The following is a 22,340-nucleotide window of genomic DNA, read 5'->3' as shown; positions in this document are numbered from 1 at the left end:
AGAATTCTCTTTCCTTGTGTGTTTCCATGGAAATGCTGCAATTGCTGGGCTTTCAAAATATCCATTTTTACATATTTTTCTAGTAATAATATGAGAGTCAAATTAACTAAAGAATGTGGCCAAGATAATCAACCTTGACTCTTTATTACACAGCTTAATTAAATGCCCATTTCTATTTGTTTCTAAACTTGTGAAATCATTCTTCCGTGCTATTTTCTGCTCAAACAGGCACGCACACACTCACACACACACACACACACACACACATCCCACAAACACCTCAGACACTCATATGAACACATGGTCCTCTCCCCACCCACCACAGAACCAAAACGAAATCAGTCTTCCAAAGCAATGATGCTTGCAAGAACAAGACAGTTTTGGCCTCCATCTCAATTGCCAACTGTCACGATATTTGTTTAAGAAATAAAAGCTGGTCATCGATGCCAAAGAAAAATGATCTCTTCAAAGTGAGGGGAGGGCGGTTCACCCTGTGGAGCTAGATCTGTGAGACATCTTAGGGCTGTGGATTGTCCCAGCACAGTGCTCCACAGCTGTGCAGGCGAACCGCCAATCAGCAGAGGAAAGTGGTACGGTAGACTACCTTCTTCCGTAACCACTCATACGTAAGCCTCATTAGTTCTACAGACTTCCTAGTGTCTCCCTTCCTTGCCCTTCCTCCCTGCCTTTTTCCATTGCCTCCTTCTCTGCAGGCAGTATGGGCTCCTGAACTCCCCGGTTCACTCCTAGGACTAACTTCATGTAGTACGTTCAAAGGCTCCATCCACTGCACCTTTGCTAAGGTTCTAGAACTTCTCAAATTAGGTCCATTGTTTGGATACAGGTATTTGGGGCCACAACCACATGTGTTCTCTGAGAGGAAGAACACATAAAACCACCTAAGTGCATCTGTCCACATGGACCGAGTAATCATTGCCAACCAAAGAGCAGAGCCCTGAAGGAAAGAGTCCCACTACAGGTGTGTTTGACCAAGAAGAGCATCTGGAAATGGCTGAAACATGAGAGTCATTCTGGAAGCAGTGGATTGAAGGAAAAGATGCAGTGCTAATGTGTTGGACTCTCCTTACACAGAGGGTAAAAAAGATCACCCTAGGGGAGAGAAACCAAATGGAGAACAACAGGATTACCTCACACACTCCATGAGTTTACCTAGTTTTGGCAGTCATTGCTTGTGGTAGCTTGAAGGGAGAGACCATTCTGACTGGGTTTCACTGGCTGCCTGATAACTAGTAAATTACTAATAGAAGTGGTGCTCTGATGTGGATTATTTTCAAAGCAATCTAGGCACACTCTTCAGGGGTAAGTCAGATGGACACATATACAGAAGGAAACCCACAGGACATTCAGATGGGAAAATTGTAGCCTAGGAAATAGAATATTGACCCTTACTCATAGTTTAGGGACACTAATGTTCCTTTTTGTCTACTTTATGTACGCCTCAGAGGTCCTTATTCAAAAAATCGTAGTATGAGCTTGCGATTTAAATGTGCTGCTCCTACAGTCACCTGTGTGGGTGTGACCTTGTGGGATTGCAAGTGGCTCACAACTCAAGCTTTCTAGGTTGCTAATAGTGTCTTAACTTGATATCATAGTTTTCCTCAAACTGTTGCTAAAGTTTCTGAACTTTGGGTGTCTCTGTGTCCAAGCTGTGACTACTGTGTTTCAGTTTAGAAAGCCATTTCTTTGCTACCCTCTTCTTGACATTAGCCTTTGAAGAGAAACCATAGCAAATTAGAGCTGGAAGGGATTTTAGGGATAAGCTGGAGAGCCCACACATACACATGCCTACACGTGCACACACTGACCAGTTTCAATAGGAAGTGGTTGAAGTAAAGTCGTTTTCTCATGCTCAAGGAGTAGCCAACAGAGGCAGAATCAAGAATTATCACCAGTAAATACCAGTTTCATTCAAGAGCTCCTTTTCTTCTGTTTGTTTTCATAACAGAAGGACAGATAGAGAAAGATGTCACTAATATTTTGTCTTTGGTGCTGTAGTCCCCTTCCCTAGCTCCAAGCCAAATTCTCTTTAATCACAAGCAATTTTGTCTGACATTTTATCCTCCTGAAGGTAGACCAGTGCTTCCTTTTCTTATCAGCCTGCTAACCACTGGGCTGAGCTGCACCGAGTACTGTCCTTCATCATTTATCTCTTAGCTGATTTTCCTTAGCAGCAAGTAGGTTTGATTCTGCCTTAGACAAGTTTATTTATAATGTAATAGAATATGTGACTAGAAATGTGAGAAATCAGTTTCAATTCACTAGTCAAAGACTGTTTGGGGGAAGGACACATTTTTCTAATGACAGTGACTTCAGAGATCAGAGTGTATTCTCAAATGTCCCTACTCTTTCCCTAGTCCCTTTGTTTATAGCACTGATGTCTCATTTTTATCTGGCAATTTCTATGGTCGGTTTCTTTACCCCTGCTGTTTAGCTGCATGACCATCAGGAGGAGGGAGAGCCATGAAGCATGGTGGATTTCCTCAGGAAAAAATGATGCTTTCTTCCCTAGACCTACACCAGAGGTGTTCAAGTTTTATTAAGAATAAGAGAATGGAGTGCCTGGCTCATTCAGTTAAGTGTCTGACTCTTGATCTCAGCTCAGATCTTGATCTCAGTGTCATGAGTTCAAGCCCCACATTGGGCTCCACTGGGAGCTGGGTGTGGAGAACAAAAAAAAGAAGAAAAGACCTCTAAGCTATGAAGCCATTAAAATAGCTTAAGGATGGTACTGAGAACAGAATTATCTTAAATCAAATAAAATTCTCAAGAACCCTATAATCCTCTTTTCTGTCTCTTATTCCTGTAATAGCAAGTACCAACCTTACCCTGATCGGTCTTCCGTCTCAATGCTTGTCCTCCCTCAACACATCAAGTTTCTTTTCAAGTCTTCTTGTTTCTTCTTTCTTTCAACTTTCTAATCAAGTCTTATATGACTTGTTTGGTATCTACAGTTTTTATCTCTCTCTTTACATCCTCTTTTCCTTTGCTTTTATTTCCTTTCCTTTCCTTTCCCTTTTCTTTTCTTTTCCTTCTTCCTTTCTTTCCTTTAGAAATAGCTAGACTTTCCAGTCTCTAGGCTTTCCTTAGCCATCCCAGGACAAAGCAGCAAAAACAGCAAAGAGAGGCCCAGCTCAGCCTAGCCTACTGAAAGACCAAATCTGGTGTTGATCTTTTACTAGTTCTGAAATGAAGGAGTACTTTAAACTTTCCTGCTGCCTTCTGGTGGGAACTGGAGGTGGCTTGCATCAAAAGTATCTTTTAAATATAATACCTAGCACTTCCTCTATGCTAGGCACTGTTTCTAAATGGTATATATAGATACAGGTATCTATATAGATAGATATGGATATAACTCACTTATTTGTGTATATGTACATATAGACATACACACAAATGGTATCAACTTCTTAGTAATATTAATAACTCTGGAGGGTACATACTATTATTATCGCCACCCTACTGATAAGGAAAACTGGGGTGCAAAGAGGGTAGCTTATTTCCTCAAGGTTGTCTAACTGATACATGGTAGAATTGGGGCTTGAAACTCTTAACCATTATGCTCTACTGCCTGTCTGTACAGTAATTTTTCAGAAAAACCATTATCTTTTACCCGGGGACTTCAGCACCTGTAGAAAATGCTTTTGTTCTCTAGGCCAAATGGCAACATGAAATAACATGAACCAACAGTGACCAATACCCTGAACTTCCTGGTTTCCTGGTTTCAAACCAATTTGAAATAAATACATTCATACATTTAGGAATATGTATCCCAGCTTCCATGGTCTGGAAAACTTGCTGTCTGTTTGTACAACAAAAAAAGTGTTTTTTTTGTTTTGTTTTGTTTTGTAAAGGAAATAAACTGAATTACAACTAGATTGTAAGCTGCTAAATGACAGGAACACTGAATAATAGTAATTTGTATCCCTTATAGCAATCATCACAATGCCAAGGGTTTATTAATAGTTTTATGTGTTCAGGGGCACCGGGTGGCTCAGTCATTAAGTGTCTGCCTTCGGCTCAGGTCATGATCCTGGGGTGCTGGGATCGAGTCCTACATCAGGCTATGTGTTTTACACAGGAAGTCATAGAGAGCCAAGGATGGAATGATTTATTCAAAGGTACCATGAGTTAAAAGACTAGGCCAAAATCTACATCTGATTCTGTCTCTCCATTTTCTCTCCATACTATTTTTTGTTTTGTTTTGTTTTGTTGTCTCCCTGGTAGAGCCCTGAGCTTATCTTTCTGGCTAGCCAGGTGAAGGTTCCTTATTTCTAAGCAAACATCAGACTTATCTTTCTCTTCCTCATTTTGTGACCATGCTCGGTAGGAGTATTAGAAATGGAGCCCTGTGGCAGGCCATGGAGACCTAGTTTCAGTATGAAAAAGAGTTATCATTACATGAGTTTTCAGTAATTCAGTCCAGCTCCTCATCATTTCCAGTACTTATTCTGTTCACAACATTATACTTAGCTCTTTTAAAGTTGCCTGACCAGTAATATCACCCTGGCTGCCTTTCAGTGCTTTGAATGTAATGGGGGAAATGTTTCATCCTTACCCTGAAATCGAGATAAGCTACATTTTTAGCATTCAACCTTCTAACCAACCTGGCACCCCTGAAAAGACCAAAATAATTTAGCATGACACATATTTTTAAAATTAATCTTCACTTGGTTCTCTTTTTTTTAAGATTTTATTTTTTTATTTGAGAGAGAGCAAATGGGAGAGGGAGATCAGGAGAGGGGAGAGGTCAGAGGGAGAAGCAGACTCCCCACTGAGCAGGGAAACCAATGTGGGACTCGATCCCTGGACTCCATGATCATGACCTGAGCTGAAGGTAGTGGCTTAACCAACTGAGCCACCCCGGCGCCCCTTCTTCATTTGGTTCTTATTGAGCATCGCATTCCTTTTTGCATGTTTCCAAAGTCATGGTACATCTCTAGAGATCAACATCTAGCGGTCTGGAGTATGTACAGCCCTCCTTTCTGAAAGATGAAATAATATATGTCCCCCAGCAGTCCCCTGTTCTTCCTAGTGTCTCCAGGATGAGTGATCACCCTGCTCTACGATGGCAAGTTTCACTGACCCACAGGGAAGTGAAGCCTGGGGTGGTTCTCATCCTTAGGGAACAGAAACAGTGAACTTAACAGAGTGAATTTAATGGTGTGAACTTAACAGAAATGTGTAATGAATTTAAATGTAGGTATGCTGGTGAGAAGGGCAGTCTGACATCACACTGACTGGTGGAGGGTAGGTTGCATGTCCCATGTCTGACTTTCTGGCCCTGGCCCCAGCCCTGACCTCTCCTGTCTGCCCTGCACGGGGTCTCTGCTCTCTCTCCCACAGTTGTGGACATGGATGGAAGACCTTCAGAAGGAGATGCTGGAGGACGTTTGTGCGGACTCAGTGGATGCGGTCCAGGAACTGATCAAACAGTTCCAGCAGCAGCAGACCGCCACTCTAGATGCCACGCTCAACGTCATCAAGGAAGGCGAAGACCTTATCCAGCAGCTCAGGTCAGCGCCTCCCTCCCTAGGGGAGCCCAGCGAGGCCAGGTCAGCATGGGCAGTGCTCTCCAGTGGGAAATGCCCTCGACTAGATGTGAGATAAGTTATGTCCCAGTCTTGGCTCAACCACAGCCAGCTTTGTGGTCTCTTGTGAGCTTCAGTCTCTCCATCTGTCAGATATAAAAATGCCTGTGCCATACCCAACTTGAGTTGAGGATGAAATAGGAAATGAAGAAGCTCTGATGTTTCAGAGAATTATGTATTATTCATGATGTTATTCAGCAATCAATAAGTAACACAGACACAAAAATTAACCACATTCAATAGGAAATAAATAGCATCTTCATGAAGAATTACGGAGTAGTTGGTTATGTGGGGAAATAGCCTTTATGGAGTCCCATGTCATTTGGCTTCTGATCTTGGGCTGAACCCTGAATGCTAGTGCTCCAGGTGGCAAAAACAGTTGGCTTTGGCTCCATGGGGATCTAGAGAGTGTGTGTCCTTATCCCAGTCTGCTCTCCATTGCTCACATATGACCTTTCCACCATTCCTTGCTTCCCAGAAAATACAACTCCCTCTGTACCAACCTAAACAAACATAACCAAGAAGGAAAATCCTGTTGAAAACCTTACATTCATTTAGAATCACCCACAACATTGCCTCCTTTCTGTGGTCATCAATATCTAGTTTCCTCCTGTCAAGGGCACAGACTCCTCAGATAAGGTGTCACAGGCAGTGAGCCAGCCCTCAGCACCACCTCTGGGCCCAGGTGCTGTACAAGTAGGACTTGATGGTGCTAACGATGTCTTCTGCCCCCCAGGGACTTGCTCTGTCCTAGAATCACTGAGTGTTGGGACCTCTGCCAGCCCCAGACAGAAATAATCTCATCAGCAAGTCCCAGGCCAGCCCTGGGGCCTGAGGGAATTACTCGAATTTGAGAGGGTTTTTCCCGGTTACTGGTTGTCCAATTAAACAAACAATGAGAACTTACCTTGAGATAGCCCCACACATTTTTTCTGTTGGAAATTAATTGTGTCTATTCCAAACATGCACGTGGGATGTTTCTGAGTCCTCCTGGTGCATACTAACAAGACAACCTCTTTCCCTTCTTTCCCCAGTTCATCTTTACTAATATATAATATATGAGTTTTGTCTGCCTATCTAAGAAACCCTACTGTTACTGGCTTCTGAAAAAAATTCCAAATAGCAGGCTGTCACTTAAGCTCTCTGGCCCTCAGCTGCTTCATCTGTGTAATTAAGGGGGTCGCTGTAGGAACTCTGTCAGCTCTAGAATTTTGTGACGGTTTTGTGTTTCCTCTCCAAATGCTCTTCGGAAGCTTAATGGGTTTTGTTCTGTGTGGGCTGGGTCCATGGGGGTGACCCCTGCTCTCACCTGCCAACCTTACATGATGCCTAAGGGCCAAGGGCTACTCTGTGATGGCGAAGGCCTGTTCTACAGCTTAGATGCCATGGATTTCAGAGAGGACCCTAGCTAGCTGTGTGACCAAGAACCACTGGGGACCGTGTGCACCCCCACTTGCATGACTCTAGCCCCGGCACCCGTCCTTGATTTCAAGACCCGTCAAAGAGGAAAAGACATGAACCATGCCTGGTGGAGAGGGGCAGATGCCTCCTGCCCAGCAGAGCACACATCTTCTCTTGGTCTCTGTGACTTCGCTGGCACTCATCATTGAAGCATCTCAGGCGGTTTGGCATCATCTCTGGGCCTCCTAGTGAGTGTGACGCTGACATTGGTGCTGTGCAAAATGGTCAGAAATTATTCTCTTCCTTCTGGAAGCTGTGTGATAGAAAACAGCCTGAGAGGAGCAGTCAGAAAGAACAAGCATATCCTTCCAACAGCAAAGTCCTCAACAAATGCATAAAACAGAGCATCGAGTACCTGCCTTATGTTCCGTTACTGGTTGGGCCGTCTGTGCAGTGGTGGGTTTGGTGCCCAGAGAGGCCGGTGTTGGGAGCTCTCAGAATGGCAGAAGGAAGGGTTCCTGACCATGGGCCTTACACCCCTTCAGAAACAATGTGAACTCAGACACAGCTGCTTCTAAGACAGACACAGGCTGACAGCATGCTGATGATTTTGCCCTTTTCTTCTGACTTCTTACAGTGTATAAGAAACCAGGAAGCCACAAGATAATGAACGTGCCCCTTTATTGCAAGCTTTAGGGCCCCCTAGAATCTGAACATCTCGACACCTATTACTGACCTATTATAATGATCTCTTTGGAGGTCTCACCACCCCCTCACTTCTCTGAGCAGCTCAGTATGTTTTCTTTTGGTTCCCCTCTATAACCTGTCACCTCCCCTGCCACTTTAGCATAGACTCTTCTGCTCAGAGAGCACAGGCCTCCCACCTGCTTGGCTGGGTTCCTCCTTTTCACACCCAAATCAGAACACATCCTCTTGGCAGCCTTGCTGTTGCCCCAGCCTAATGTGCCCCTACCCTCTACTCTCCACAGCTGGGCCTGGGCCCCCATCAGCACATGGCACTTCTCACATGTCCTTTCAGGATTCACAGCCACTCACGCAGCATGTTCTGGTCACCGAGCACATTCACAGGCACAGTCTTACTTCACAGCAAAGCACGAAGTGAGCAGGGCGGGGCATTACTAAGTGCCCTTGTCAGGAGGCTGCTGGGACTCCAGGAGGTGATGTCCCCAGGCCACAGGCCCCTATGTGTCACTGGGGGCACAATCTGTGCTTGTGACGTCTGGATCCCATGCTTTCCTCACAGCAGCTTGGAGCCTGTGTGGCAGCACAGGCTCCGCACGGTACTGTGAAGTGGAGGAGGAATTTTGGTAGCTGTGATCTCGTTTTATTTAAACCAGGAAGTGATTTTTTTTTATGTGCCTTTAGTTTGTCTACTCTTATATGTTGTGACCATTGTGTTTACTGTCATGCGTGTGCACATGTGCATGTTAAACCTGTGCGTTGTAGGCTGCATGTATGTGTGGCACCCATCCGTTTCCCTAACGCATTCTGCCTCTGAGAGCCCTTTGCCTACGTTCCCTTGTCTGATCCCTTTCTCCGCCCGGAGGACGAGGAGAGCTGCTAGTCTCAGCGCTGCATTGCGGGGAACCTCAGAGAGGATACGCGAGTCATCGGTTCCCCTGCTCCAGAGATAGTCCCAGGGTCGCAGGGGGAGTGTGAGAAATGCCCTGAGTGACCCAGCCCATTCACACCCCCCTTGCTCAGAGGAGGAAGACCGCCTGCCCCCATATCCCTTTAACATGGCCAGGCCTTTCCCCCTCCTGTGCCGCAGGGACTCGGCTGTGTCCAACAACAAGACGCCCCACGGCAGCTCCATCAGCCACGTCGAGTCAGTCCTGCAGCAGCTGGACGACGCCCAAGTGCAGATGGAGGAGCTGTTCCATGAGCGCAGGATCAAGCTGGACATCTTCCTGCAGCTGCGCATCTTCGAGCAGTATACCATCGAGGTAGAGGGGTGGCGGGGCACGCGGACAGATAGGGCGGGGAGTCAGGGAGAGTTCTGGGGGCTCCACCTAGGGGCCTGCTTCCTGCTCAGGGGCACGGCCTGGGTCTGGCAAGGGGGCATTGGGCAGGACCCTAAGGGAATTCTAGGGGATGGTGCCTTGAGGATCCATTTGCAGTCAGCAGATTCCCAATCCACGTTCTACCTGGTTCTGTTCCTCTGTCTTCACCTGCTCTGCCAGGCAGAGAGCCTCTCTGTTTCACTTTCTGTCTGGGAATGACTTTATCGAGAAGGTTTTTGTTGGGGTTATTTGGACCCTTGGTACGTTGGTTCCTAAAAGACCATGGCGTTGGCTATTTGAGTTAGCCATTGGGTCCTTTAGCTTCAGGAGCAGGTAGGTGTTAAAATTCGGAGGCCTCCTCAGATAATGACTAGAGGTCAGGAGCTAGATGAAATCACAGAACAGTCAGGAAGTCAGGAGCCACAGGGAGGAAGACCTTTTCTTTAATTTGCTTTGCGCTCACCAAGAAAGTAAGTCTGTGCTAAGGCCATCTTGGTTCATCTCATGGACTCCTCAGTTCCTTCCACAAAGGTCAGAATTGGATGTTCTGATATATTTATATCCCCTTTGTGATGCCTATTAATAATGTCTGTTCCACATAATATCCAGCTATTATTATTTTCTACTTTGAAACACAAACTAAAGGCAGGCCAGTAGGGTTCCTGGGTTGTGAAGTGTCCAACACCCAAGGCACTTTGTCCTTTTCAGGGATGGGAAAGGGTTAAATTAAGGAGGTACTATCTTTGCTCCCTGCTGGTGTGGTATGAGGGAAAGCTGCTCTCCACCCATCATTTTAAAAAAAATTTTGTTTTGCATTCCGATGGGCTCCTAACAGTTTGGGCTTCTGGGTGTCTGGGAATGATCTTCCTAACAATATCTGTGGAAACTTCATGAAACTGGTTTGGAAGGAAAGGACTTCCCCCCCCCCCCGCCAATGTTGCAGTTCCCATATCCCAATCCCAGTCCCAGGCAGGACCAGAGAACTGTCCTGGCAAAAGATGCTCTTTTCTTCAATTCTGTGACCAACAGGGTTTATATTGACAATCAGAAATATAAGAGGAAAGCAGTCCTAAAGTAATCCTTCCTATCCATTACTGTCTTAATGATTTGTCTCTTCTTATAACCACACCTCTACCTTTCCTTCCCTGGAAGCCACTGCAATTTCTTGCTTAAGACTACCTGTTTAATAAAAGGGGCGGTCTGGATAGTTTGTGGCACAAAGGAAAAGAAGAAAAGATGTCTTTAAATTTATATCTTGATTATCCTTCCAACTTATTCTATAACTTTAGGTGAATTTATATGTACTTTTTACTTAATTTACTTTGAATCTACACTCAAAAGGATGTCAGGGGGCAAGTACTATTAAAACGTAAGTTGTGGGGCACCTGGCCACCTCTCCTGGAGGTGTGTGTAACTCTTGCTTGATCTCAGGGTCACGAGTTCAGGCCCCACACTGAGTGTAGAGATTACTTAAACAAACTTTAAGAAAAATAAATGTATACTTACAAATATATATTGAAAGAATGATAAAAATACTAGTGGAAAATTAGAGATTTTGGCAGGCAGCAGAGAGAATGTAGTGAATTTCATAGAGCTGGGGTGACCAAGGTAACAAAGACAGTAAAGAGGGGGTATGAGTTGTTAATCTCTGGTACTCGGGAGTGAGGCCCCCCAAAATAAACAGAGTTCCATTTGATTGCCAGGCCCAGCCCCAGGCACTCCCACCATCCCTCCCCAGCTCCGCTGTGCCTGCCGAAGGTGAATGTATCCCTTGGGAAATCATGAGAGCAGGTGTGGTGATTCTGCTCTCACAGTCACCATTTACTCTCCTGTCATTCCTGGTCTGCATCAAAAACTGCTTAAGTGGAAGGAAACCATCTGAGGGTTTGGATGTTTGGGTTTTATTTTGTTAGATGACATGGTTTTGAGGTCACAGTTGCTGGCTTAGTTGCAGAATGAGATGGATAGCTTCACTTTGCCATGAATTGCACCCCTGACATTAGCCGGAGGGGGTGGTTGGGCATCACTAGGGTGTGTTTGCCTATAGCGGTTCTGGGAAAATCCACTCTCACTCCTGAAAAACAATCCAGAGGATACGCCAAAATTATCCATTAAAACAAAAAAGCAAACTGCAAATCCAATACTTTAAAGCTGGCTCCTATTTAACTGTTGCACTAGAGGAGCTTGCTGTTTCAGTTACAGGATTTGAATTCTTCAACCTTGGTGTTGTATACAAATGCTCTCCCCCACCCCCGCAGCTCCCATACCATGCAACAACATGAATAGTTGATCTGTAGTAGAGAGCAAAAGTGGGGACATCGTATGAGGGTCTCATAAAATGAGGGAGATAAAAACAGTGACTTGGTTCAGCACCCTCTGGTTTACGCAATGACATGCAGGTTTTAGAAGGGGTCTTGTGCCCCATCTGGGGTGTGGCCCAAAGCTTGGGAAGTGCTGCATTTCATCCCAGATCAAAATGGAAATTCTGCCAACCCTATGAAAAAGTTCTGCTTCAACTCAGATAGTCAGAAGTTATTTTTGAGGGTGATGAGATTATTTCAAATATCAGCCAGTGTTTCACTGTGGGGGGATGACGAGCAAACATCTAGAGAAGAGCCAGAGTGGGAAACCAAGGGCAGCTTCGGCAGTGAGGGGCATGTCGGAGCTGACATTAGCCAGGACAGGGGCCCTCTCTGCAGAACCTTCAGCTATGGGGTCCTTCTCTGGAGGAAGGAATTTGATGGACATACTCGGAATTCCTGGGGATTACTGAAAACCAGAGCAGGCCTGACATCTGGGAATCTGAGCATGATGCCTTAACCATGTCACCGATGGCTGAGATGGGCTAATTAATTTAACAATTAAGATAGTACGGGAGTTGCTGTGCCAGACTCCTTTTCCTCAGTAAGATGTGTGTGGCGCCCACAGGATAACCTGGGCTGAGGTCATAGGTTGCCCCCACCAAGAATGAAGCTTACCCAGATGTAGTAGCCAACTGCTCTAAAGCCAGGACTGCAGCTGCATTCCTGACAGACCATCTTAACCTCCATGGAGACTAGATACAGTGACCCATGGGAGAACACAATGTTCTGTAAAGTGTTTCCTATACGTTCAGCTTCCCCCCATGAAAGAAGTTTTATATGAAATGGTTGTGATGGCAGAGACATTTCACCAAACATGAATAATTACGTTGTGGTGGTAGGAATATGGGTGATACTTCCTTGCTGTTGAAGCTCCCATGCGTTTCAAAGTTTTCTACAATTAACCAGAATGATCAAAAAGAAGTTTAAAAAAAAAAAAAAAAGTTTTTAGAAGCAAGAACAGGCCAGGAGTCTCCAAACTCCTTTGATCGTGCACTCTCTTAAGAAATTTTTTTGAACTTGCAACTCCCTATCTTTGCATATATTAGTTTATAAACGGTACACATGTTCTATCACTGGCTCATAATCTCAGAACTCAGGGTACCCTTAGGGTGAAATTCAGCTTTTTCATTAGAAGTTGTGGTTCCATATTTCAGATCGCCTCCTTGATCATCTCTAATTATTTTTTTTGGCCTGGTTTCGTGGCAGATCTGATTAGATCATCATTATTACTTTACCCCACAAGGTGGCCAACAGAGAGTTAAAAGTTCTCATGTGCTTTCATGCATATTATTGTCCTCAAACTGCAGTTTCTTTGCAGGAAACTTGATAAGCCATGCATCTTTCTGTGAAGCTTAGTTAAAAGTGGATAATAGATAAATCTGTTTAACTGGGTGCTTGTAAAGAGCGATAATTTGAACTCCCCTGAAAGCAACAGGATGAATGAGCCGTCCTCCTGCCCTCCTGGCAGCGCCCTCTCCCACCCCTCAGGCTGCTGGAGCTTGTAGCGAGATTCCAGTGTCAGTCTGTCAGTGAGTGTCTAGGGAAACATTGCATCTTTTTTACTGATTTAATCAAATATGTGTGCCTATGATATACATGCACATACAGATGCATATTTATACAGGGAGAATTTTTGTGTTTTCAGTGGATAATCTGGGGCACCCCTGGGGCGGGCATACTCACATTATAGAATACTAGAAATGACACAAGAAAGATACTGTACGTAGGGGACTTTATGAAAAATGGGCCACAGTTATGGTCTTTCTTTTAAATCTTTGACTCTATAATCACAAAGTTTGTTCAGTTTACCTGCAAATTAATCTGTGTAATTAGCCTGAGTAAGGAATGGAACGGCCAACTCTAGATCCATGGAGTTTGTATTGGGACAAGTTGTGGCTAGGCTGAGGCTGGGTAAAAGATAGCCTTCGAGGAGGAAAGTTCCGCCTTGAGGACAGACTGCTGATTACAATTTACTGGTGGTCTCAACTCTTCAAGACGCCTTTAGCATCTCATATTTGAAAGAGATTGCTCATTCTGCCTTTTGCCTGATAGAAATCCAACTCAGTCAACATTTAGTGAGCACCTAATATGAGTCAAAAAGGATGTTGGGCGTTGAGGATACAAACAGTCCTTGCCATTCTGTGCCTAGCTGGGGAGAAACAGAGAAACGGAATCGTCGTACAATGTGTTAATTCTGCGGCAGAGAGAGAGACTGACAGTTGGATGAGAACACTGAGGCAGGAATATTTAGTTTAGTCAGGCTGCCCATGGAAAGTTTCTTGAGGAGATTATACCTGGAAGACAGGTAGAAGTTGGTGGCCAGGATTTGGCATCCCCAGGAGATGCTACCTAGCCTCTACTGGGATATCTCCAAATTCTGTAAGTGAGGTTTGAGGGGACAGGGGCAGAAAGGGGAGCTCAGGATTTTACCAGTGTATTGAACTAGAATCTCCAACCTTCTGACCTTTGATCCGAGTCTGCTCTCTGGGAAAACAGCATAAATCTGCTCCCTCTTTTATTTGGCAGCCTTAAAAACAATTGAAAATGGTCATCATAGGCTCCTTCTCCTTTACCTGAAAAATGTTGAGATTATATAGTTATTTCTACAATCCCCTTGACTTTAAAAATTTGGTGACTGTTTGTCTTCATCCTCTTCATCATCTGTGGCACAGATCCCAATTTATTCTTGTCTTTCTGGATGTCACGTCGTTTCCAGACACCCAACTCTCCTGGTTGCCCTCTACTGAGGGCGAGTTAGCCACGCCTTCCTACATACACCTGGGTGTAGTATGCTCAGGGTGCTGGCACTCTGTCGGAGTGGCCCAGGAGATGAGAACATCTTCTGTATTCTGTAAGCTTGTGCTCCCTTAAAAGCGCCTGGTTATTTTTTCAAAGTGCTTCTGATACACTGACTTTCAAAAAAAAAAAAAAAAAATCTTAAAAAGAAACTTTTATGTATGTTCCCTCTCAAATTGTACTGTTTTTCTTCTTGGCCCAGTTCATCATCCTATCAAAGTAAATTTATTATTGGTTCAACAATTGTAGCTATTTGAAATATTGGCCCAGTCAGGCAGGCCTTGTGGTGCTTCATGGAAGTTCTCCTCTGATGATGCCATCAGACTGCACGGTCACTGTGTTGCCTGGGGATCATCCTCTAGTCCACTTTCATAACCTCTTCTATAGATACCGTGTCAGGCTCTGCAAAGCCATGCTGTGCTCCATGTTCGTAATATACCTCAAGTCCACCAACATAGAAACTATAACAAGAAAGTTGAGATCTATTTGAGATCCCTTTTTGTGGGTTGCTCCTAGGGATCACTGTAGCATTCTTTAAACATGCTCCAGTTCCTTTGAGGAGGAAATGCAGAATAAGTTCTATAAAGTAAACCAAAGCCAACACAAAATATTAATTTGATAGTCTCTTCCAGACTTTTGCCAAATTGATTTCAGCATCATTGTGTGTGTGGGTGGGGAGGGGTTCTACTACCAACTTCCTTCTTAAATACAAAACAACAATAATTAACCACACAGCTTTCTTATTCTGGCAAGTCACCTGTTTGGAGTAAATTATCAGAGGTGGGAACTTTCAGATTCCTCTGTAATGACTGTGAGTCTGAAGTCAGGTTTCATTATCAAGATACAAATGGCCTATGCTTCTTATTTCTGGTGAGGATGCTGGGGATTCAGGAGAGGGAAGCAGATGTAATCTCCAGGATGAGGTATTTAGCTTACACGGGACGAAAAACACTGGCATTCAAGCTCTGATAAGTACTAGAATGAGTGGACAATATATGTTATAGGAGCTCTTCAACAAAGGGGAGATCTTTTCAAAACAGATTAGATTCCCACAGGTCTCAAACTCATTAAGAGCCAAGGATACGGACAAAATAACCACTGAGGATCTGATCGAGATTCCTTCAAGGTCAGTCATGATTATACCTAAGGTCCCTGTTTTATCATGATGTTAATGAAGAAAAGAACATGAAATTGTTCATAAAAATTATTCAATTACACAGATTATCTACCAGAATAGAAATCAGGTAACTAAACATTGGAACTCATCAATTATGGCATGTTGCAATATGCTCTTACATTATTTTGCCAAAAATGAGAGACAATTGAGTAGATTTCTTTGTTGCCAAATCCTTCCATTTTTCCCAGAAGTTCTTGTGATATTCCCAAAGATCTATATATAGCTACATAAATAAATAGTTTAACTCTTTAGACAAATTTTATATATATTTCTAAAGCAGAAAGAAATGTCATGATACAGATACACCTTTAAAATAACCTATATTAGAATTCACTATCTTGACATTTTATAATTTGATTTTATAAACAAAAAGAACTCAGAAAAGAAAATACTAGACTAGACAAGAAGAATAAATGGCTCTGATATTTGGGTGGATTTTAGTTTCACAGTGGTAACATGTATAAGTATACAAACCCATTATAGCTCAAATAACTCCTCCCATGCGACAAGACTATCTCTTTAGCGGCAGTATGTCTTTCCCTATCATCTAACACTTGTAGGTCAGTGGAGAATATTTAGCTTTCACTTTTCTCATCTTAATAAAAATAATGACATCATAAAACAGAAAGATGCTCATCTTGCAATTGACAGCCCATGTATTTTAGAGCATGTCAGCACAATGAAATGCCTTGGATCCTTCCTTCCCACTTGGCCCTTAATGTACATAGTGTGTGTGCAAATAATTTCTCTGCAGTATGTGATGCTGTTAATAGCATTTTACCCACAGTAGAAGTTCCTTTGCAGTTGGAGTCAGTCCTCTCAAACTCTGCTGCTACTTCATCTTGTCCATTTATGTCATGCTCTAAATCTCTTGTTGTCATTTCAACAGTCTTCACAGCATCTTCCCCAGGAGTAGTTTGCATCTCAAGAAACCACTTTGCTCCTCCTTAAGGAGCAATTCCTCATCCATTCAAGTCTTATCACGAGATTGCAGCTGTTCAGCGATATCTTGAGGCTCCACTTCTAATTCTAATTCTCTTGCTATTTCCCCCACATCTGCGCTTACTCGTCCCCTGGAGACTTGGACCCTCAAAGTCATCCACAAGGGTTAGAATTAACTTTCATCCAAACTGTTAATGCTGTTCTTTTGACCTCTTCCCATGAGTCATGAATGTTATTAATGGCACCTAGAATGGCGAATCCTTTCCAGAAAGTTCCAGTGTATTTTGTCCAGATCCATCAGCAGAATCACTATCTGTGGCAGCTGTAGCCCTACAAAATGTATTTGTTAAATAATAAGATTTGAAAGTTGAAAGTACTTCTTGATCCATGGGCTCACAGTGGATGTTGTGTTGGTAGGCATGAAAACAACATTAATCTCATCATATGTCTCCATCAGAGCTCTTGAATGAGTAGGCAGACTGTCAGTGGGCAGTGATACTTTGAAGGAAATACCTTTTTCTGAGCAGTGGATCTCAATAGGAGGCTTAGAATATTTTGAAAAACCATGTTGTAAATGGATGTGCTGTCATCCAGGCTTTGTTGTTCCATTTATGGAGCATAGGCAGAATAGGTTTAGCATAATTCTTAAGGGCCATAGGATTTTCAGAATGGTCCATGAGCACTGGCTTCAACTTCAAGTCACCAGCCACATTAGCCCCTAACAAGAGAGCCAGCCTGTCCTTGAGAATTTGAAGCCAGGCATTGACTTCTCTTTAGCTTTGAGAATCCTAGATGCCATCTTCTTCCAAGAGAAGGCTGTTTTGTCTCTATTGAAAATCTGTTGTTTAGTGTGGCCACCTTCATGAGTTATGTGGGCTCAGTCTTCTGGATAATTTGCTGCAGCTTCTCCATCAGTACCTGCTGCTTCACCTTATACTTTTTTGTTATGGAAACGGTTTCTTTCTTTAAACCTCATGAACGAACATCTGCTAACTTCCAACTTTTCTTCTGCAGCTTCCTTACTTCTCTTGGGCTTCCTAGAATTGAAGAGAGTTAGGGCCTTGCTCTGGATTAGGCTTTGGCTTGAAGGGAGTGTTGTTGCTGGTTTGACCTTCTATTCAGACCACTCAGACTTTCTCCATATCAGCGATAAGGTTGTTTTGCTTTCTTTCTTTCTTTTTTTTTTTTTTTTTAAGATTTTATTTATTTATTTGACAGAGAGAGATCACAAGTAGAGAGGCAGGCAGAGAGAGAGGGGGAAGCAGGCTCCCTGCTGAGCAGAGAGAACCCGATGCGGGGCTCGATCCCAGGACCCTGAGACCATGACCTGAGCCGAAGGCAGAGGCTTTAACCCACTGAGCCACCCAGGTGCCCCGGTTGTTTTGCTTTCTTATCACTCATGTGTTCACTGGAGTAGCATTTTTAATATCCTTCAAGAACTCTTCCTTTGCTTTTGCAACTTGGCTAACTGTTTGGTGCAAGAGACCTAGCTTTTGGCCTGTCTCAGCTTTCAACATACCTTCCTCATGAAGCTTAATCATTTCTAGCTTTTGATTTAAAGTGAGAGACGTATGGACTCTTCCTTTCACTTGAACACTAGAGGTCATTGCAGCTTATTAATAAGCCTAATTTCCATGTTGTGTCTCAGGGAATAGGGAGGCCTGAGGAGAGGGAGAGAGACAGGACAATGGCTGGTTGGCGGAGCAGTCAGAACACAGGTACGAAGTTCTCCATCTTACTTGAGTGTGGTCCGTGGTGCTCCAAAACAATGATAATAGTAACACCAGAGATCGCTGACCACAGATCACTACAACAAATACAATAATCATGAAAAAGTTTGTGATGTTGTGAGAATTTCCAAAATGTGACACAGACATGGAGTGAGCAAATGCTGTGGGAAAAATGGCACCAGTAGACTTGCTCAACACGGGGATGCCACAAACTCTCAATCTGTACAAAAAAAACCAAAACAACAACAACAAAAAAACAGCATCTGGGAAGTTCAATAAAGCAAAGTGCAATAAATGAAATATGCACAAGATCAATACCTTCTTCAACCCATGGTCATCATCATCCTGATTGCCAGCATCTTCAAATGATTTGGAGAAAAGGACAACACAGTGGGATTTCCAACTTTGCAGGTGATAATAGAGAACCAAATAGATGGGAATAGACCATAGGAAAAGGGAAGAAAGATGACAGGCGAGTTTTGATTCAGGCAAGCACAGAATAAAACGTCAGGAGGGGCAGGGGAGACCCAGAAAGTAGGAGGAGCCAGTGGAGAGGGCACCCTCAGAGCAGAGCCCAAGGCAGCTGTTAAACCAAGTCCCTCGGGTCAGTCTGTGCCTGAAGAATGCTGGATTCAATAAATCTCATCTGGCAGGGAAATCTTGGGCTTTATTTTGAAGTGAGTCTTCCCACTTCCCACTTCCCACTGCCTCTTATCCTTTCTTTCTCTTTCGCTCCTTCTCTGATTTTCCTTATGGCTATGGCTCTAGAGTAGACAGTTGTTAGATTAGAAATATTGCCAATGAATCTCTCAAAGAGGTCATTGTATCCTAATGCTCCAATTAATTCAGGAGAGTGAGGGAGACAGGAGCCACTGGAGCCAAGAGGGGAACTGAGTGGGCCAGAGCTGAGATGGACCTAATTGAGTGGAAGAAGAAAGCAAAATGGAGTGATTGAAAGCTGAATGCCCTGTGGGCAACTCGTGTTCCATCTTTCATTCATTTGGTTCAGGCCCTACTTTTTGCCCTGAACAAATTCTTTCAGGTTTCTTTTCCAAATGGAGTTAAATAGCTGAATTAATTCCCCGAATTTTCTTTTCACGGTCTCTATATGAGGAAACAAGTCTATGTCAGATTATGTCAGATAAGCCAGAGAAAAACTTTTAGGTCTGGGGGTGGTCATGAAGCTCTTCACGTCAGAGGGTGTACTTTGAAGGGCGGTGAGGATTTGAGTAGACTGGGAGAAAAAACAAGAGTGTTTCAAGGCTATCACACCAGGGAAAGAGGCTAGAGAGGGCGGGAGCCAACTCACAGGGTCCGCGAGTAACGGGCTGACTGGTTTCTGTAGCAGAACATGAGGTAAGGCTGGAAAGTGAGGTTTGTTTATTAACAGTAGGTAAGCTTCAGGTTTAAAAATGAAGGTTTTCAATTAAAGAAAGTGCTCTTGCTGTGTGCCAGCCTTGTACCCTGAAAGAAGGTCAGGAAGAAGAAGGCAGTGAAAGAACATTTTTTGATGGAACAGAAAAAAGGAAAGAAAATAAACTCCAGCAAATATTAGAAATACACAGATCAGACTATTTCAAGGATCTGGGCCTCGCTGCTCGGGGGTAATGGGAAGAGTGAATCAAACAGAGAGAAAAGAGAGTAGAACCTAGGAAGATGGGCTTAGGAATCAGGCTGATCTGCTGAATGGCCCCTTGAAAGTCTTATTCTTTGGGCTTCATAACAGGCAAGGGCCCTCAGCTTAATGATGTCAAGGTGGTAAGGGTAGAGGAGGGGAGGGAAGAGGAAAGAATACAGAAAACACCAGATTCAGAATGCTAAACATTATTTCACATTTGGTAGATTCAGATTCCCAAGATGCCAGATCTCTAAGGCTCACTCTCTCAAATGAAGCAGCTCAGCTTTGCTCTGCTTCTCCTTCCTCACAAGGACTCTCAACACTCTGCAGTCCTCAGACTCCCACCTTCAGACCCCTTCGGGGTCCTTCCGGCAGCAAACAGACCCTGCATAGACTCAGTTTCCGGGAAACAAAATGAAAACTAAAATTGAAAGAAAAGACAGGTTCTTCCTTTCATGCTTGTTGTCTTAGTTTTATTCTCATCTCTCTTAGTTTACAGGCCAAGAAGTAGGTTAAAAAAAACACTGTTATTTGGCCATTGTCAGTACATTTATCTGATAAAGGACTTATCTAGCATATATTAAGAGCTCTTATAAATCCATGAGCCAAAGATAATTAACCTCTTTTCAGAAAAGACGTGAAAAGACAGTTTACAAAAGTGAATACAAATGGCCAGTAAGTGTATAAAAATATGCCCATCATGATTAGTAACCTAAAACCATAATGAGATATCACTTCATGCCCACCAGGATGACTAAAGAGACTGATGATACCTAATGATGGTGAGGGGAACCTTCATATATTCCCACTGGATGTAGAATTGCTGTTGGGAATGTCAAACGCGCACCTCCCATAGGACCCTAGGATCACACTCCTAGGGAACTCTCAAGAGAAATGAAAACCCGTAGCCACAGAAAGACTTGAATAAGAACTTTCACATCAGCCATACTCATAATAGCCAAACACTGAGAACAACCCAAGTGGCCATCAGCCAGAGAATGGATACGTGAACTGTGGTCTGTCTACACGATGGGACAGTACCCAGCAGCAGCAAGGCATGGACTGCTCATACACATGACAACGTGGATGAATCTTAAATGTGGCACATTGGATACAAGAAGCCAGACCTGAAAGAGTACATACTGTATGATTTCATTAGTATGAAATCCAAGAGTAGGCAAAACTACATCCGCAGTGATAGAAATCAGAAAGTGGTACCTGAGGCCTGCCAGGGGGTGGGGATGGGCAGGAATTGAAATTGGAAAGGGGCACAACCAGCATTCCCTAGGCTGATGGAAATGTTCCTATTTTGTCTTTGGTAATGGCCACATGGATGGATAAAATGAGTCAAAACTCCTAGAACTGAATGCTTAATTAAATATATGCATCTTATCATATGTAAATCGTACTTCAACTTTTTTAAATACAGGAAGGAAAAACAGATATTTAGAGGCCTCATCTAGATAGGCTTATTCATCCCATAAATTATAAATCTATTATTTCTCTTACTCTTCTCTGTTTAGCTCCTTCTCTAGTTAGAGAATGAAGTCCTTTTCAAAGATGGGATACAATAAAACCCTGTCTTACCTGTCAGCCTGCTGGTTCCCAGTTCCCCAAGGACTCCCCAGGATAAGTAGATAATAGGTTTTCCCACTGAGCTCTGTGGGTTCCTTAGTTGACCTGAAAAGATGTGGGGCAATGAGATGGGAGCCTAGGACGATAAAGATGGTATTTTTACAATTCCCCCATCTCTGCTTCCAAGATAGCAACTACCCTTTCCATGAAGAAAGGTCTTACTGTTAGACACAAATGGAGACGTGTGCCCCAGATGGCAGCCTCTTACACCAGACCGCTTGCCTTTCCCATCCTAGTCTGCACGGTCCCAGTGAGGGATGTTAAGTGTGCCATTTCCCAGCTGCCTCAAGCTGGTTTTCTTTTTCCCCCACTCCCTGTCCCCTGATTTCCCAGAATGGCAGTGCTGGTCAGCTGGGGAGGTCATGTCCCATGTCAGTGGTGTGGGGGAGACACCATAATTCAAATCACTGAGCAGGGGCTCTGGGATTTGTGCCTGGGCTGCCTGGGCCATCGTGCCACTGCTGGGGGGTGAGGCTTTCATTTCCTCTTCTCAGACAAGAAGTGATAGTCCCTGTGCTGTGGCCATCCCAGGGCTACCGAGCAGGTTTGAGCATGCGACAGTGGACCTGTAAACATATCAGAGGAGTTCTCTGACTCAAAGATTACGTGCCAGTGCTCTTTCGGCTCTGCTGGGTCCTGTTGGGGAGTGCTGCTTTTGTAAAAGAAGGGTAGAATTCAGTCTCTCTGGGCATTCACCTCTGTGAGGGTGGACCAGGGGTCACCTGAGTGAGGGTGTAGGGCAGAAACCAGTTAGCAAGTTCATGAGAGAGCAGTTTCCATTCATTACGTGCTTCCATCTTCAGTAGAATCATTACGCCTTTTGACAGTGTATAATCTGCTTGGGATTTCTAGACATCCGCAGTCTGTTGATACCTTGAGTCACCATGTCCAGGTGTCAGCCTTTGCAGAGAGCATCCTGCATGATCGAATAAGGGAACCACAAGGAGACCCTTGGGCTTGATGGACACCAGCTCTGAGTGTATAACTTCTGGCCACTCACAGGTCTTTCCAACCCTCAGTTTCTGTGTCTTGGAAAGAGGGAGGC

At 43.9% G+C, this 22,340-nt stretch overlaps 1 protein-coding gene across 22 annotated transcripts in view; it reads left to right on the top strand.

Moving 5' to 3' along the window:
• Window positions 1–22,340, top strand: part of KALRN (kalirin RhoGEF kinase) — a 658,233-nt gene that overhangs the window by 339,850 nt on the left and 296,043 nt on the right. For 18 of the 22 annotated variants that reach the window (XM_032869458.1, XM_032869453.1, XM_032869463.1 and 15 more), the window contains exons 12-13: window positions 5,365–5,573; window positions 8,803–8,977. In XM_032869458.1, the coding sequence (XP_032725349.1) occupies window positions 5,365–5,573; window positions 8,803–8,977 (384 nt within the window). The remainder of the gene's footprint in view (window positions 1–5,364; window positions 5,574–8,802; window positions 8,978–22,340) is intronic. The other 4 variants (XM_032869462.1, XM_032869460.1, XM_032869475.1 and 1 more) reach the window with 1 other exon arrangement.

The sequence above is a fragment of the Lontra canadensis genome, unplaced genomic scaffold (assembly GCF_010015895.1).
Source record: "Lontra canadensis isolate GAN:19392208 unplaced genomic scaffold, GSC_riverotter_1.0 scaffold38, whole genome shotgun sequence".
Taxonomy (NCBI): domain Eukaryota; kingdom Metazoa; phylum Chordata; class Mammalia; order Carnivora; family Mustelidae; genus Lontra; species Lontra canadensis.
The sequence above is the reverse complement of the archived record's forward strand: the minus strand, read 5'-3'. Positions and strand labels throughout refer to the sequence as shown.